Source organism: Panthera leo, chromosome E3, assembly GCF_018350215.1.
Source record: "Panthera leo isolate Ple1 chromosome E3, P.leo_Ple1_pat1.1, whole genome shotgun sequence".
In the NCBI taxonomy this organism is placed as follows: Eukaryota; Metazoa; Chordata; class Mammalia; order Carnivora; family Felidae; genus Panthera; species Panthera leo.
Window position 1 is genome coordinate 7,179,638 of NC_056694.1, and position 14,619 is coordinate 7,194,256.

At 39.1% G+C, this 14,619-nt stretch overlaps 1 protein-coding gene across 3 annotated transcripts in view; it reads right to left on the bottom strand.

Moving 5' to 3' along the window:
* Positions 1-14,619, bottom strand: part of LOC122210026 (NXPE family member 3-like) — a 53,249-nt gene that overhangs the window by 10,644 nt on the left and 27,986 nt on the right. For 2 of the 3 annotated variants that reach the window (XM_042922434.1, XM_042922433.1), the window contains one exon: positions 12,820-12,934. In XM_042922434.1, the coding sequence (XP_042778368.1) occupies positions 12,820-12,934 (115 nt within the window). Of the gene's footprint in view, positions 1-12,819; positions 12,935-13,039; positions 13,093-14,619 lie in introns of those variants that run through there. The other variant, XM_042922435.1, reaches the window with a different exon arrangement.

The following is a 14,619-nucleotide window of genomic DNA, read 5'->3' on the forward strand; positions in this document are numbered from 1 at the left end:
GTTAGTGACAGGATGGAGGCTATTTCTCCTTCTCTTTGTTTCCCTTCCCGTATTAGAGGAGAAATAGAGGGCGGAGGAATGAGGGAGATATGTGTGAGCAGAGCATGCCTCCCACAGACTCATATCAGCCAGAACCTTGGCTGAACCTGGCAAGAGGGGACAGAGGGAGAAAGAATGGAGCAGAGGAGAATTTTGAACTGGATATGAAGGTGAAGTTTAAAATGAATAGAGCTGAGTCTTAGAGACATGAGATCGACTGAATTTCACAACTGAAATTGACTTAAAAGTTATGGAATTAGGGGTGCCTGGGTGGCTCAGTCGGTTAAATGTCCGACTTCAGCTCAGATCATGATCTCATGGTTCATGGATTGGAGCCCCGCATCGGGCTCTGTGCTCACAGCTTGGAGCCTGGAGCCTGCTTCAGATTCTGTCTCCCTCTCTCTCTGCCCCTCCCCCACTCACACTCTGTCTCTCTCAAAAATAAATAAACAATAAAAAAAATTTTTTTTTAAGTTATGGAATAAGACAGAGATGTGGTTAAGGGGAAGGATAGTAGTGAACAGACACATTGCATAGCAACAACTGGAAGAATTAAAATTGTTTCAAATTTATATTCCAACGAGGTTCTCCCTAAACTGGTTGTAAACTCTCTAGTAAGCATGGGCCTTTGGTCTCTGCAGGCTGTGATGACCCACATTGCGGTTGATGGCTGTAGTCTTGCCCCTGGATTTTATTTTTTTATTTTTATTTATTTTTTTAGTGTTTATTTTTTGAGAGAGCATGAGAATGGAAGGGGCAGAGAGGGGGAGACAGAGGATTTGAAGCAGGCTCTGCACTGTCAGCTCAGGGCCCGATGTTGGGCTCGAGCTCATGAACTGTGAGATCGTGACTTGAGCCAAGGTCGGAGGCTAAACCAACTGAGGCATCCAAGCGCGGCTTGCCCCTGGATTTTAACTGCATGGACTTCAGTAGGCAAAAACTGGGTATCTGCTGTTGACTTTGATCTAAGAATCTGCTCCTAAAAAGGGGGTTAGATTATCAAGGAGAGAGAGCATATAGTTGTGGGGTTTTTTTGTTTGTTTGTTTTTTAATTTTAAGTAGGCTCCACACACAATGTAGGGCTTGAACTCACGACCTTGAGATTAAGAATCACATGCTCAGGGTGCCTGGGTGGCTCAGTCGGTCAAGCGACTGACTTTGGCTCAGGTCATGATCTTGCAGTTCGTGGGTTCAAGCTCTGCATTGGGCTCTGTGCTGACAGCTCAGAGCTTGGAGCTTGCTTCAGATTCTGTGTCTCCCTCTCTCTGCCCCTTCCCAACTTGTGCTCTCTCTCTCTCTCTCTCTCTCTCTCTTGCTCTCAAAAATAAATAAACATTAAAAAAAATTTTTTTTTAAAGAATCACATGCTCTACTGACTGAGCTAGCTAGGTGCCCCTAGTTTTGTTTATTTTGTGTTTTGGAGTATATCATCTCCACCCAAGTCAGGGGGTTCATCTGTCTAGAGGGGATTAGGATTTGTTTAAAAGGATTGCAAAAGGGGGGTCTGGGTGGCTCAGTCAATTAATTGTCCAGCTCTTCATTTTGGCTCAGGTCATGATCTTACAGTTCATGGGTTTGAGCCCCACATTGGGCTCTGCACTAACAGCTCAGAGGCTGCTTGGGATTCTCTCTCTCTCCCTCTCTCTGTATCTCCCCTGCTCTTTCTCTCTCTCTCAAACTAAATAAATATTTAAAAAAAAGGAATGCAAAGAAAAAGATGATACATAAAGGCCATAATGAAGGAGAGGAAAATGGACTAATTTTTAAAGCATGTTAAAATATCGGAGCAGCTGGATGGCTCAGTTGTTGAACATCCAGCTTTGGCCCGGGTCATGATCTCATGGTTTGTGGGTTTGAGCTCACATTGGACTTTTGGCTGACAGCCTGGACAGTGCAGAGCCTGCTTCGGATTCTCTGTTTCTTTCTCTTTCTGCTCCTCCCCTGCTCCTTCTCTCTCTCTCTCTCTCTCTCTCAAAAATAAGCATTAAATTTTTAAAAAAAAATATTAAAAGCATAGTTGAAGCTTTCCGAAATGACTAGAGAATGAAGGAAAGAAATATATTACCAGAAACAAACCCTCCTCTACAAAGAAAGAGGTGACACACAAATATTTTTGTTGACATTAAAATAACAAGTTATTCACATACTGGAAAATTCAAAAGCAGAAATAAGGCAAATGTGTTAGTAAGGAATTGCTTTTGGCTGGTAGTAACAGACATTAACTTCATTGGCATAAGCCAAGAAAATTTAATTTTCTCTCAATGAGTATCTGAAAGTAGACAATTGGTAGCTTTGGTCTTAAGGATGTCAGACCAAGGTCTCTCTTTGCATTTCTCTCATGGTCCCAATAAGGCTACTGGAGCTCCAGTCATCACATTCATTTTTGGGCAACACAAAGGAGGAAAATCAGGGCATCAAGATAGCTTTAGAAGTACCACCCAACAACTTTTTTTTTATATTTCATTGACTACTCCTGCCTATGATGGAATCTGGACATAAAGTCTTCTCCCCTTTCCCTGCTGGGCTCATTACCCAGCTTTGAGTTAGTAGAGAAGAATGGGAGAATATTTCTAAAATGAGGCAAAAGCCTTGGAGTCACCAGATTTTGTTCAGGAACCTGTTGAGAGGGAAACCAACATGGGGCTAACAGGGAAACTGCCCTCGGGAGGCATGTTCTTGGGGCAAAGCAATGGCTGTGCAAGAAGCTGTGGTCACAGCCTTTGGGCAAAGCATGGAAGATGCCAACACACTGATAGACAGATATATTTCTCAAGGTTGTGTCATTTACAGAACCCACACTTTATACAGCAATTGGATATCAGGACCATGGAACCTAAAAGGGAACAGGAAATTGAGATGTTTCAAACATACATGATGTGGGGAAGATGGGCCCTTTAAGTAAGATCTGATGAAGTTTTCCCTACTGCACACTTCCACAATTTTCAAAAAGAAGGGGATGTCCCACACCCCATTCTCTGGAAGAGGAGGAAGCACACAGATTTTTCCTACTGCTATAGTATGCACAGGACATAAAAATCCAGTGGATTTTTCCTATTGCTATAGTATGCACAGGACACAATCACCCTTAGTGGGGGAAATGTCCCAATAAAATTTAACTTCATAGGCTGTGGACTTCAGACAACCACTGTAGACCAAATGGTGATCCTGAAACCAAGAAGCTTTTCTCTTCCTTGCCTATTGACTTGCCTTTGGCTACCTCTGAAGCTCAGCTTGTTTCTTTGGCAAAACCAGAGACTGGATTATATTAGGCTCTGGGAACATTGTTTCCTGGATTAACTGCTCAGAGGGGTGGGAATTTGCTACCATTTTCTAACTTTGGTGGGTATGGGTCCAGTGCTGTGATAGTCTGGGAGTCCTGTTGGCTTTGGAGGCCATTCTTCCTTGTTCTCTTTCTTCCTTCATTCTAAACTCTCAGGGCCTGTGTATGTGAGACAGTGATCCTGTATAAGTGTGTCTCTTGTGCAGATCTGGGCTGTCCTGCAGGCAGGTGTCCCTAGGTCCAGACTTGGGGAGGGTGTTTGTGACAGACACCGTTGGTTGTCCATCCATATTCCATTTTTGTATAGCCAAATGTGATACAATATTATCATGTAGGATATTATTATTGGTCTGAGCCAGTCATGACATCACATTCTACACCTTCTCAATCTTTTTGAGAGTTTCTCAGCTCTGGCTATTAAGATACAGGAGAGGTCTGATAACAGATATCTGAGACAGCTGTCATTCACCAAACAAAAAGGACCAATAAAGCTGGGACTGCCCCTATTTTATTTCCACCTAAGATGTGGATTCAGTGTCTGGAGGTGTGTCAGCCATCTTGCAATAAGAAAGAAAAGGCCGTTTCAAATTTTGTTTCTTCTCCACTACCCACATACTTCTTTCTGGTGCTGGGTGTCATAGGAAGCACTGGTATCATGGTAGGGCCTCTGGCTGTTTCTTTGTGTGGTGATGCTGGGTTGGCACAGGGTGGGGGAGGAGTATTCCTGGAAGCCATTCCTATACTGAGACAACTAACTACAACTTAGCTATATACAAGAATGTCTGGAAACCACATCACATCAAAACTAAATGTTCCTCAACTCCAATTTCTCTTAACAGGCTTAAAAAAAAATGCCCGTGACCACTCTCACATCACCTGACATAGAGGAAGTTGTAATAGAAAGATACATGACCTTAACAGATTGAGGTTAAAATATTTTACTACTATAAAGTTTACAGAACCACATGACACTGCTAGTGCCCCTCCCATGGCGTCGGTAGAGATCCAAGCTAGTTAGAGTCTGAACTTTTTTTTTTTTTTTTTTTTTGACTAGGCTCCATGCTCAATGTTCAGCTTGAACTCAGGACCCTGGGATCAAGAGTTGTATACTCTACTGACTGAGCCAGCCAGACACCCCTAGAGTCTGAACTTTGAGCCTCATTGGCTTCTTGGCAAATATGCCTCAGGTTATGGCAACAGCAGTGCCAACTCTGCCCCCTGCTGACTGCAATATGAAATACCATAATTTATATGACATCTCAATTTCAGAGATATTCAAATGTGAAAAAATGCACATCTTGGAATTGATGAAATACGATATTTACAACATGTATAAAAGATAAAGGACTAATACCCAGAATATAGGAAGAATGACCACAGTCAAAATGAATACAATAAATAGTACAGTGGGAAAACGGGGAAAATACATGAACAGGCATATTACAAAAGGGGAACTGTAAAAGAAAATAAACATCAGAAAAAGATGCTCAACTACACTGGTTATATGAGCTAGGAGTGGTTACATAAAAGCCAAAGCACAGTGGCTTAAGAATGATGGTCTTATTTTTCTCACAAAATGAGATGTCCAGGAATAGGGCATGAAAGGCTGGTTAGTGTCTCCAACAATGTCATCAAGGATCCAGCCTCCATATGCTGTCCTTATTATGTTGACTTGCTGTTCATGGTGCAAGATGGCTGTCTATCCAGTGCTTATGTCCATGTGTCAGCAAGTAAAATGGGAAATAGCAAACTGTGCTTGGATTTTCCCCTTTAAATTAGGAAAGAAAACATTTTCCAAAAGCCCCACCCAGAAGACTTTGGCTTTATATTTCATTGTCAAGTGTCAGCTGACCACCAGAGCTAGGAGAATGACATTATCGTGATTGGTTGAGACCAGTTACAATTCAGCCTGGAGGGCTTAGGCTTGGGTAAGGATTCATCTTCCCTGAAATTCAGGGATTTCTGAAGTAGCATGCTAGTAAACCAACTCTCCAGAAAGACAAAAAAGTCCTGGTTTAGAGGTTCTGTTTTTAGAGAAAGGTGTTTAACAGATAATTGACAGTCCTTTGCTACACTCAATATTACCTCTTCGGTGTCCACTTCAGATGTGACCAAGGTGGATAATGGATAAGGAAGAACTTCCCAGATGATGAAGCCAAGGACCATGGAAACCAATGTGTGGGGAGCCCTTCCCAGGGAGTAGAATGATTATATGCTGAATGCTTAGCTCTTCTCCTCCCTTCCCAAACCTCACCCCCAGCCTTCTTCCCAGACTCACCTCCTAGAAGACTGACAGCTAAGCACAGGCCACCAACCTCAAAGCAGAATCCTGGAAAATTTCTCTGAGGAATCTGACCTGAGAGGAAAGACCTAATGGTACTAACATACAGATTCTCCAATCACCCTACATTGAAAAGCCACCACCCATAAAGCTTTCCATTTGTTTATTGCTAGTATATAGAAATACAGTTGATTTTTATATTTTGGTTTTATATCATTTAACTGTCCTAAATTCACCTTTTGATTTAGTATTTTCTTCTTAAGATTTTCTTCTTAAATGACATTCCCCTGCCCCTGCCCATGTAAGTGACATATCAATGATATTGATTCTCTATTCCATTAACATGGTATATGTCTTAATTTATTTAGGTCTTCTTTGATTTATTTCATCAGTGTTTTGTAGTTTTCTGTGAACAGATCTTGCACATATTTTATTACATTTATACCTAAGTATTTTTCTCTTTTTTGGGTGGTGCTATTGGAAATGGTATTTTTAAATTTTTTGATTCCAATTGTTCATCTATAGAAATATAATTCATTTGGTTTTTCAAAAAAACTTTTTTAATGTTTATTCATTTTTGAGAGACAGAGCACAAGTGGGGGAGGGGCACAGACAGAAAGGGAGACACAGAATCTGAAGCAAGCTCTAGGCTCTGAGCTGTCAGTACAGAGCCCTACATGGGGCCTGAACTCACAGACCGTGGGATTATGACCTGAGCCAAAGTTGGACGCTTAACCAACTGAGTCACCAACCTCCCAAAAAAAAACTTTTTAGACAGAGACTTCCTTTCCAATCTGCATACCATTTTCTCCCACTGCCTTATTGCACTGGCTCAGATTTCCAGTACAACGTTAAAGAGGAGTGCTGGAAGTAGATATCCATGCCATATTCCTGATCTTTCTGAAAAGCATTCAGTCTTTAACCATTACGTATGATTAAGTAGATTCCCTTTCTCAGGTTAAGTAAATTCTCTTTTATTCATGCTTTGCTAAGACTTTTAATCATGAATAGATGTTGAATTTCATCAAATACTTTTTCTGCATCTATTGAGATGGTCATGTATTTTTCCCTTAGGCCATTAACATGGTGAATTATATTTAGTGATGTTTGAATATTGAGTCAGCTTCGTACACTTGGGATAAAATCCACTTGACAATGATGGTTCTCCTAGGAAGGTTTTTTTTTAACTGCAAATTCAATTTCTATAATTGGTATGAGGCTATTCAGGTTATATATTTCTTTCTGAGACATCTTTTGTTGTTTGTATCTTTTAAGGAATTTGACAAACTTTTAAGGAGTTTGTCACCATCAAAGTTATCAAATTTACTTGCTTAAATCTATTCATCTATTTAGTATCTGCAGAATATTTACTGACATACCTCTTGCATTCCTAATATTGAAAATTTTTGTCTTTACTCTTTTTTCCTGATTAGTTGCACTTCAGGCTTAAGTTTTATTGATGTTCTCATAGAACCAGCTTTCAATTTTTTCTTTTTTTCTTCTGAGAAAGAAATTGAGAGAAAGAGAGAGAGAGAGAGAGAGAGGCAGAGAGAGAGGGAGAGAGAGAATTCCAAGAAGGCTCCTTGCTGTCAGCCCAGAGCCCAACATGCGCATGATCCCATGAACCATGAGATCATGACCTGAGCCAAAATCAAGAGTTGGACACTCAACCAATTGAGCCAACCAGGTGCCCCTCAATTTATTTTCTATATTGTTTTTCTGTTTTCTATTTTATTTATTTCTACTTTGATATATATTTTTTTCTGCTTACATAGGACTTAATTGGTTCTTCTTTATCAGTTTCTCAGAACTCAGGTGGATACTGAGTTCATTGATTTGAGATCTTTTTTTTTCTTTCTTTTTCCAAATTTTTATTTAAATTCTAGTTAGTTAACATGTAGTGTAATATTGTTTTCAGGAGTAGAAGAGTAGAATTTAGTGATTCATCACTTACATATAACACCCAGTGTTCAACACAAGTGCCTTCCTTAACACCCACAATCCATTTAGCCCAACCCCCCACCCACCTCCCTTCATCAACCCTCAGTTTGTTCTCTATCTTTAAGAGTCTCTTATGGTTCATTTCCCCCTCTTTCTTTTCTCCCCCCTTCCCATGTGTTCATCTGTTTTGTTTCTTAAATTCAACATGAGTGAAATCGTATATTTATCTTTCTCTGCCTGAATTATTTCATTTTAGCATAACACACTCTAGCTCCACCTGCATCATTGCAAATGGAAGATTTCATTTCTTTTGATGGCTGAGTAACATTCCATTATATATATATAATACACACACACACACACACACACACACACACACACACCCCATAAATCGTATATTTATCTTTCTCTGCCTGAATTATTTCATTTTAGCATAACACACTCTAGCTCCACCTGCATCATTGCAAATGGAAGATTTCATTTCTTTTGATGGCTGAGTAACATTCCATTATATACACACACACACACACACACACACACACACACACACACACACACCCCATCTTTATCCATTCATTGGTCAGTGGACATTTGGCTCTCTTCATAGTTTGGCTATCGTTGATAACGCTGCTATAAACATCAGGGTGATGTAACCCATCGAATCTGTATTTTTGTATCCTTAGGGTAAATATCTAGTAGTGCAATTGCTGAATTGTAGGGTAGTTCTCTTTTTAGTTTTTTGAGGAACCTCCATACTGTTTTCCAGAGTGGCTGCACCAGTTTGCATCCCCACCAACAGTGCAAGAGCGTTCCCCTTTCTCTGCATCCTTGCCAACACTTGTTTCTTGTGTTGTTAATTTTAGCCATTCTGACAGGTATGAGGTGATATCTCATCACGGTTTTGATTCGTGTTTCCCTGATGATGAGTGGCGTTGAGCATCTTTTCATGTATATGTCAGCCATCTGGATTTCTTCTTTGGAAAAATGTCTATTCATGTCTTCTGCCCAGTTCTTAACTAGATTATTTGTTTTTTGGGGGGGTGTTGTTTGATAAATCCTTTATAGATTTTGTCTACTAATCCTTTATCAGATATGTCATTTGCAAATATCTTTTCTCATTCTGTAGGCTGCCTTTTAGTTTTGTTGATTGTTTCCTTCACTGTGCAGAAGATTTTATCTTGATGACGTCACAAATTTTGCTTTTGTTTCCCTTACCTCTGGCAATGTGTCTAGTAAGAAGTTGCTATGGCCCATGTCAAAGAGGTGGCTGCTTGTGTTCTCTAGGATTTTGATAGTTTCCTGTCTCACATGTAGGTCTTTCATCCACTTTGAATTTATTTTGGGGTATGGTATAAGAAAGTGGTCCAGTTTCATTCTTTTGCATGTTGCTGTCCAGTTTTCCCAACACCATTTGTTGAAGAGACTTTCTTTTTTCTGTTGGATATCCTTTCCTACTTTGTCAAAGATTAGTTGGCCATATAGTTGTAGGTCCATTCTGGGTTTTCTATTTTGTTCTATTGATCCCTATGTCTGTTTTTGTGCCAGTAGTCTTGATGACTTGCTTTGTAGTCCAGAATCATGATGCCTCCAGCTTTGCTTTTCTTTTTCAGGATTGCTTTGACTATTTGGGATCTTTTGTGGTTCCATAAAAATTTTAGGATTGTTTATTCTAGCTCTGTGAAAAATGCTGGCAGTATTTTGATTGGGTTGAATTAAATGTGTAGATTGCTTTGGGTAGTATAGACATTTCAACAATGTTTGTTCTTCCAATCCATGAGCATGGAATGTTTTTCCATTTTTTTGTGTCTTCTTCAATTTCTTTCATAAGTGTTCTATAGTTTTCAGAGTACAGATATTTTTACCTCTTTGGTTAGGTTTATTCCTTTTGACCTTATGGTTTTTGGTGCAGTTGTAAATGAGACTGATTCCTTGATTTCTTTTTCTGCTTCTTCATTATCGGTAAATAGAAATGCAACAGATTTTTGTACATTGATTTTATATCCTGAAACATTGCTTAATTTGTATATTAGTTCTAGCAATATTTTGGTGGAGTCTTTTAAGTTTTCTACATAGAGTATCATGTTGTCTGCAAATAGCAAAATTTTGATTTCTTCCTTGCTGATCTGGATGCCTTTTATTTCTTTTTGTTGTCTGATTGCAGAGTCAAAGCTCTCAGTTTTTCCCCATTGAGGATAATATTAGCTGTGGGTCTTTCGTATACGGCCTTTATGATGTTGAGGTATGTATATCTATCCCTACTTTCTGGAGGGTTTTTATCAAGAATGGTTGCTGTATTTTGTCAAATGCTTTTTCTGCATCTATTGAGAGGATCATATGGTTCTTATCCTTCTTTTTTATTTATTTTTTTCAAATTTTATTTAAATCCAAGCTAGTTAACATATATATCTTTCCTTTTATTAATGTTGTGTATCACATTGATTGACTTGCGAATATTGAACCACCCCTGCAGCCCAGGAATAAATTCCTACTTGATCATGGTGAATAATTCTTTTAATGTACTCTTGGTTTGATTTGCTAGTTTCTTGTTGAGGATTTTTGCATCAAGGTCATCAGGGATATTGACTTTTTAGTAATTTTCCTTTTAGTAGGGTCTTTGTCTGGTTTTGGAATCAAGGTAATGCTGGCCTCATAAAACGAGTTTGGAAGTTTTCCTTCCATTTCTATTTTTGGAACAGTTTGAGAAGAAGTATTAATTCTTCTTTAAATATCTGGTAGAATTCCCTTGGGAAGCCATCTGGCCTTGGACTTTTGTTTGTTGGGAGTTGTTTTTTTTTTTTTTTTTAATGTTCATTCATTTTTGAGAGGGGGGAGGAACAGAGACAGAGGGAGACAGAGGATTCAAAGCAGGCTCTGTGCTGACAGCAGACAGCCCGAGGCAGGGCTCCAACTCAAAAATCCTGAGATCAGGACCTCAGCTGAAGTTAGACGCTCAATCGTCTGAGCCACAGGCACCCCTGTTGGGAGATTTTTGATTACTAATTCAATTTCTTTGCTGGTTATGGGTCTGTTCAGATGATCTATTTCTTCCTGTTTCAGTTTTGGTAGTTTGTGTATTTCTAAGAATTTGTCTGAGATCTTACTTCTTTTCTGACAAAGGCATTTAGTGCTATAAATTTCCCTGTGAGTATCCTACAAAAATTAATAGGTCTGTTTTCATTTTCCATTTGTTCAAAATACTTTACAATTTCCTTTAAGATTTTCCTTTGACCCATGAACTATTTAGATGTTGCCTAGTTTCCAAATATTTGGGAGTTTTCTCGAAATCTTTCCATTATTGATTTCTAATGTATTTTCAATGTGATCTGAGAACACAATTTTGTATGATTTGAAACATTTTAAATTTATTTAGACTTGTTTTATGATTCAGAATATAATCTATTTTGGTAAACATTCCATAAGCACTTGAAAAGAATGTGTATTCTTCTGTGTTGTGCGGAGTGTTCTATAAATGACATAATTGGGTCAAGTCAGTTGGTACTGTTGTTCACATCTTCGGTATGCTAACCTATTTTCTGTCAATTTATACTGTCAATTATAGATGAAGGGATATTGAAATCTCTAATTGTGAATTTGTCTATTTTTTATTTGAAGTCCTGTAAGTTTTTGCTTCATATATTTTGAAACTCTGTTATTAGATGCATAAACAGGTTTGTTATGTCCTCTTGACGGATTGCTGAATCGATCCTTTTAACGTTATGAAATATTTCCCTTTATAGCTTCAATTCCAGTCCAACACCTCAGGGTCTATTCCAGTCTTCCCTTTCCGTATTTGTAAGTCCTTCAATAATGGAAACTGGTTTCTCATTATCCTGAATGCATTTACTTACTTGCCTGATTTCCCTGTATGAAACCAATTTCCCAACATTTCCCTGCTCTTGTCTAGCTGCCACCTTTCTTGACTGCCTTCCTCCATAATTCCCAAGGGCTTATCACTCTATAGTGGTATCAGGAAATGCCATCTCTTTTTTTTTTTTTTTAATTTTTTTTTTAACGTTTATTTATTTTTGAGACAGAGAGAGATAGAGCATGAACGGGGGAGGGGCAGAGAGAGAGGGAGACACAGAATCGGAAGCGTGCTCCAGGCTCTGAGCCATCAGCCCAGAGCCCGACGCGGGGCTCGAACCCACGGACTGTGAGATCGTGACCTGAGCTGAAGTCGGACGCTCAACCGATTGAGCCACCCAGGCGCCCCGGAAATGCCATCTCTTGAAGTAATCTTTTCCTCTGCTAGGATCATATCCCTAAGATACATACTCTATCCTGAGATAGCACTTTTCTACTAAATTCTCATTTCCTGTTCTCTGATAACTCAAAACAAGAAAATATGTTCAAGAAAAGATTCTCAGTTTCACCAGAACTAGTCAGAGCAACAACAAAAATAAACTTATCTCAGGCTAAATGGCAAAAAGTTTGAACTAATGCCCAGAAAACGGAGCTATAGAAGCAACTCAGTTTGAAGACAACTGCTATTTAGCTTAACATAAATGATTTGTCCTTTGTACATACATAGATTTCTATCTTTAAGGTTTCTTTTATTTTTTCCCTTAAATTTTTTAAATGTTTTCTTTTGTTACATTTTTTTAATGTTTACTTATTTTTGAGAGAGAGAGACAGAACACAGCAGGGAGGGGCAGAGAGAGAAAGAGAAAGGGAGAGACATAGAATCCGAAGCAGGCTCCAGGCTCTGAGCTGTCAGTACAGAGCCCAACGTGGGGTTTGAACTCACAAACCATGAGATCATGACCTGAGCTGAGTTGGACGCTTAACCAGTTGAGCTACCCAGGCGCCCCTATTCCTGATAGAGCTTCTTTTTGAATAGTTCAATTTTTTTTTTCTTAGTGGAACCAAGGGGAAAAGGAAACTCTTACATATATGCAGAGGTAGAGAGGGAGAGCAGGGCATCCTTAGAGACAGGTATGGGGGCTATCTCAATTTTAAGATCTAGAAAGGAGCCAGGTGGGCTGGAGCAGAAATATAGCACCTTGGGGGAAAGAAAGCATGGAGAGCTCAGGTTTCCTTCTTCCCCTCAGTTTTTCAGGCTAGTGTTTTGGACTCCCTTACAGTTACCCCTACCTGCTATAATTTGCTCATTCTTTTTCTAAGAGCTTGTCCCTCTTGGACACTTCTGTTTCTGGATTAGAAACAGGAAAGTGGAATGATGAAATGGACAGCTTCCTTCAGCCTCCTTCTCCTGGATGGAAGCAATTGGTTCAAGCTCTATGGATAGAGAGAGACAAGTGGAAAGAAATATACTTACACAAATTGCAATGACTGATCCCACAATCACAATCATGTGCCACCTGAACGGTCTGATGAATAGGTCTGTGGAAGCCTGGAGTTGTTTACTAGACATCTGGTGTGTGATCAAGACCCTAAATAGATAAAAGTGTCAAATCAGAAGCAGTGTCATTATAAACATGGTGCAATATGAGTTTTCTACTGTCTCCCCCATAAAGAAGATGGATAATGACAATCACCATGGATGAGATGACTTTTATAGAAGTTCAAGTGTCCAGTGGAGAAGTTTCAACACACCCTTGGAGCAATTATGATCCAGCAATTCTATTCATGTACACAAAAAACTTATATGAGAATGTTTTATTCATAATATTCCCAAATTGAAAAAGAAAACACAAATATCCACCAATGGAAGAATAGATAAGCAAGTTTTGGTATGTTCATACAATTGAATAACAACTAGCAATAAAAAGAAAACAACTACAAATAAATGCAATAACATGAATGACTTTCAAAAAATATCAGGTTGAGTGAAAAAAGCAAAACCCAAAAGGTATATATTACATGATTCTTTTAATAAGAAATTCTAGAAGAGGCAAACTAATCTATGGTGATAGAAATCAGAATAACAGTTGGCTCTGGTAGAAGGGGTTGACTAAAAGGGGGCATGAAGGAACCTTATGGGGTTCTGGAAATGTCCTTTATCTTGAATTGGGTGATGTTTTTTATATATTATATACATTTGTCCAAATTAGTTATAGACAGATCTGTGCATTTGACTATATGAAAACTATATCTTAATAAAGAGAAGAAAAGATAAGCATGTATACTTATATAATTCATAACTAAATTTTACACACTATCAGCATGGTGGAGATGGTGCATGGGGTAAGATTAAGGGATATGAGAGTACACTAAGTATCATTCAAGGGGGAATATACAGATGATGATATACTTCTTTTTGATACTATTATGAAACTGTATTTTTTTTAAGTTTATTTATTTTGAGAGAGACAGAGAGAGACAGAGACAGAGAGAAAGGGGGGGAGAGAGACCCAAGCAGGCTCCACACTGTCAGTGCAAAGCTCAGTGCAGGGCTTGAACTCAGGAACTGTGACAGCATGACCTGACCAAAATCAAGAGTCAGATGCTTAACCAACTGAGCCACTTAGGTACCCCAAATGAAATTTTTTTATTTTTGGATTGTTCACTCACAGTGTTTAGGAATATAATTTTTTTTTGGCATATTAATCCTCACAACCTTGCTGAACTTGTTTGTTAGCTCTAAAAGTTTTCAGCACATTCCGTAGAATTTTTTTTTATTATTATTATTTTTAAAAAAAATTTTTTTTAACGTTTATTTATTTTTGAGACAGAGAGAGACAGAGCATGAATGGGGGAGGGGCAGAGAGAGAGGGAGACACAGAATCGGAAGCAGGCTCCAGGCTCTGAGCCGTCAGCCCAGAGCCCGACGTGGGGCTCGAACTCACGGACTGTGAGATCGTGACCTGAGCTGAAGTCAGACGCTTAACCGACTGAGCCACCCAGGCGCCCCCGTAGAATTTTATTTATACAAGATCATGTCATCTGGAAAATAGAGGGAATTTCACTTCTTCCTTTCAAATCTATATGCTTTTTTAAAACACTTTTTTAATGTTTTTATTTATTTTTGAGACAGAGAGAGACAGAGCATGAGCAGGGGAGGGGCAAAGAGAGAAGGAGACACAGAATCCAAAGCAGGCTCCAGGCTCTGAGCAGTCAGCACAGAGCCCAACGCGGGGCTCGAACTCACAGACTGTGAGATCATGACCTGAGCTGA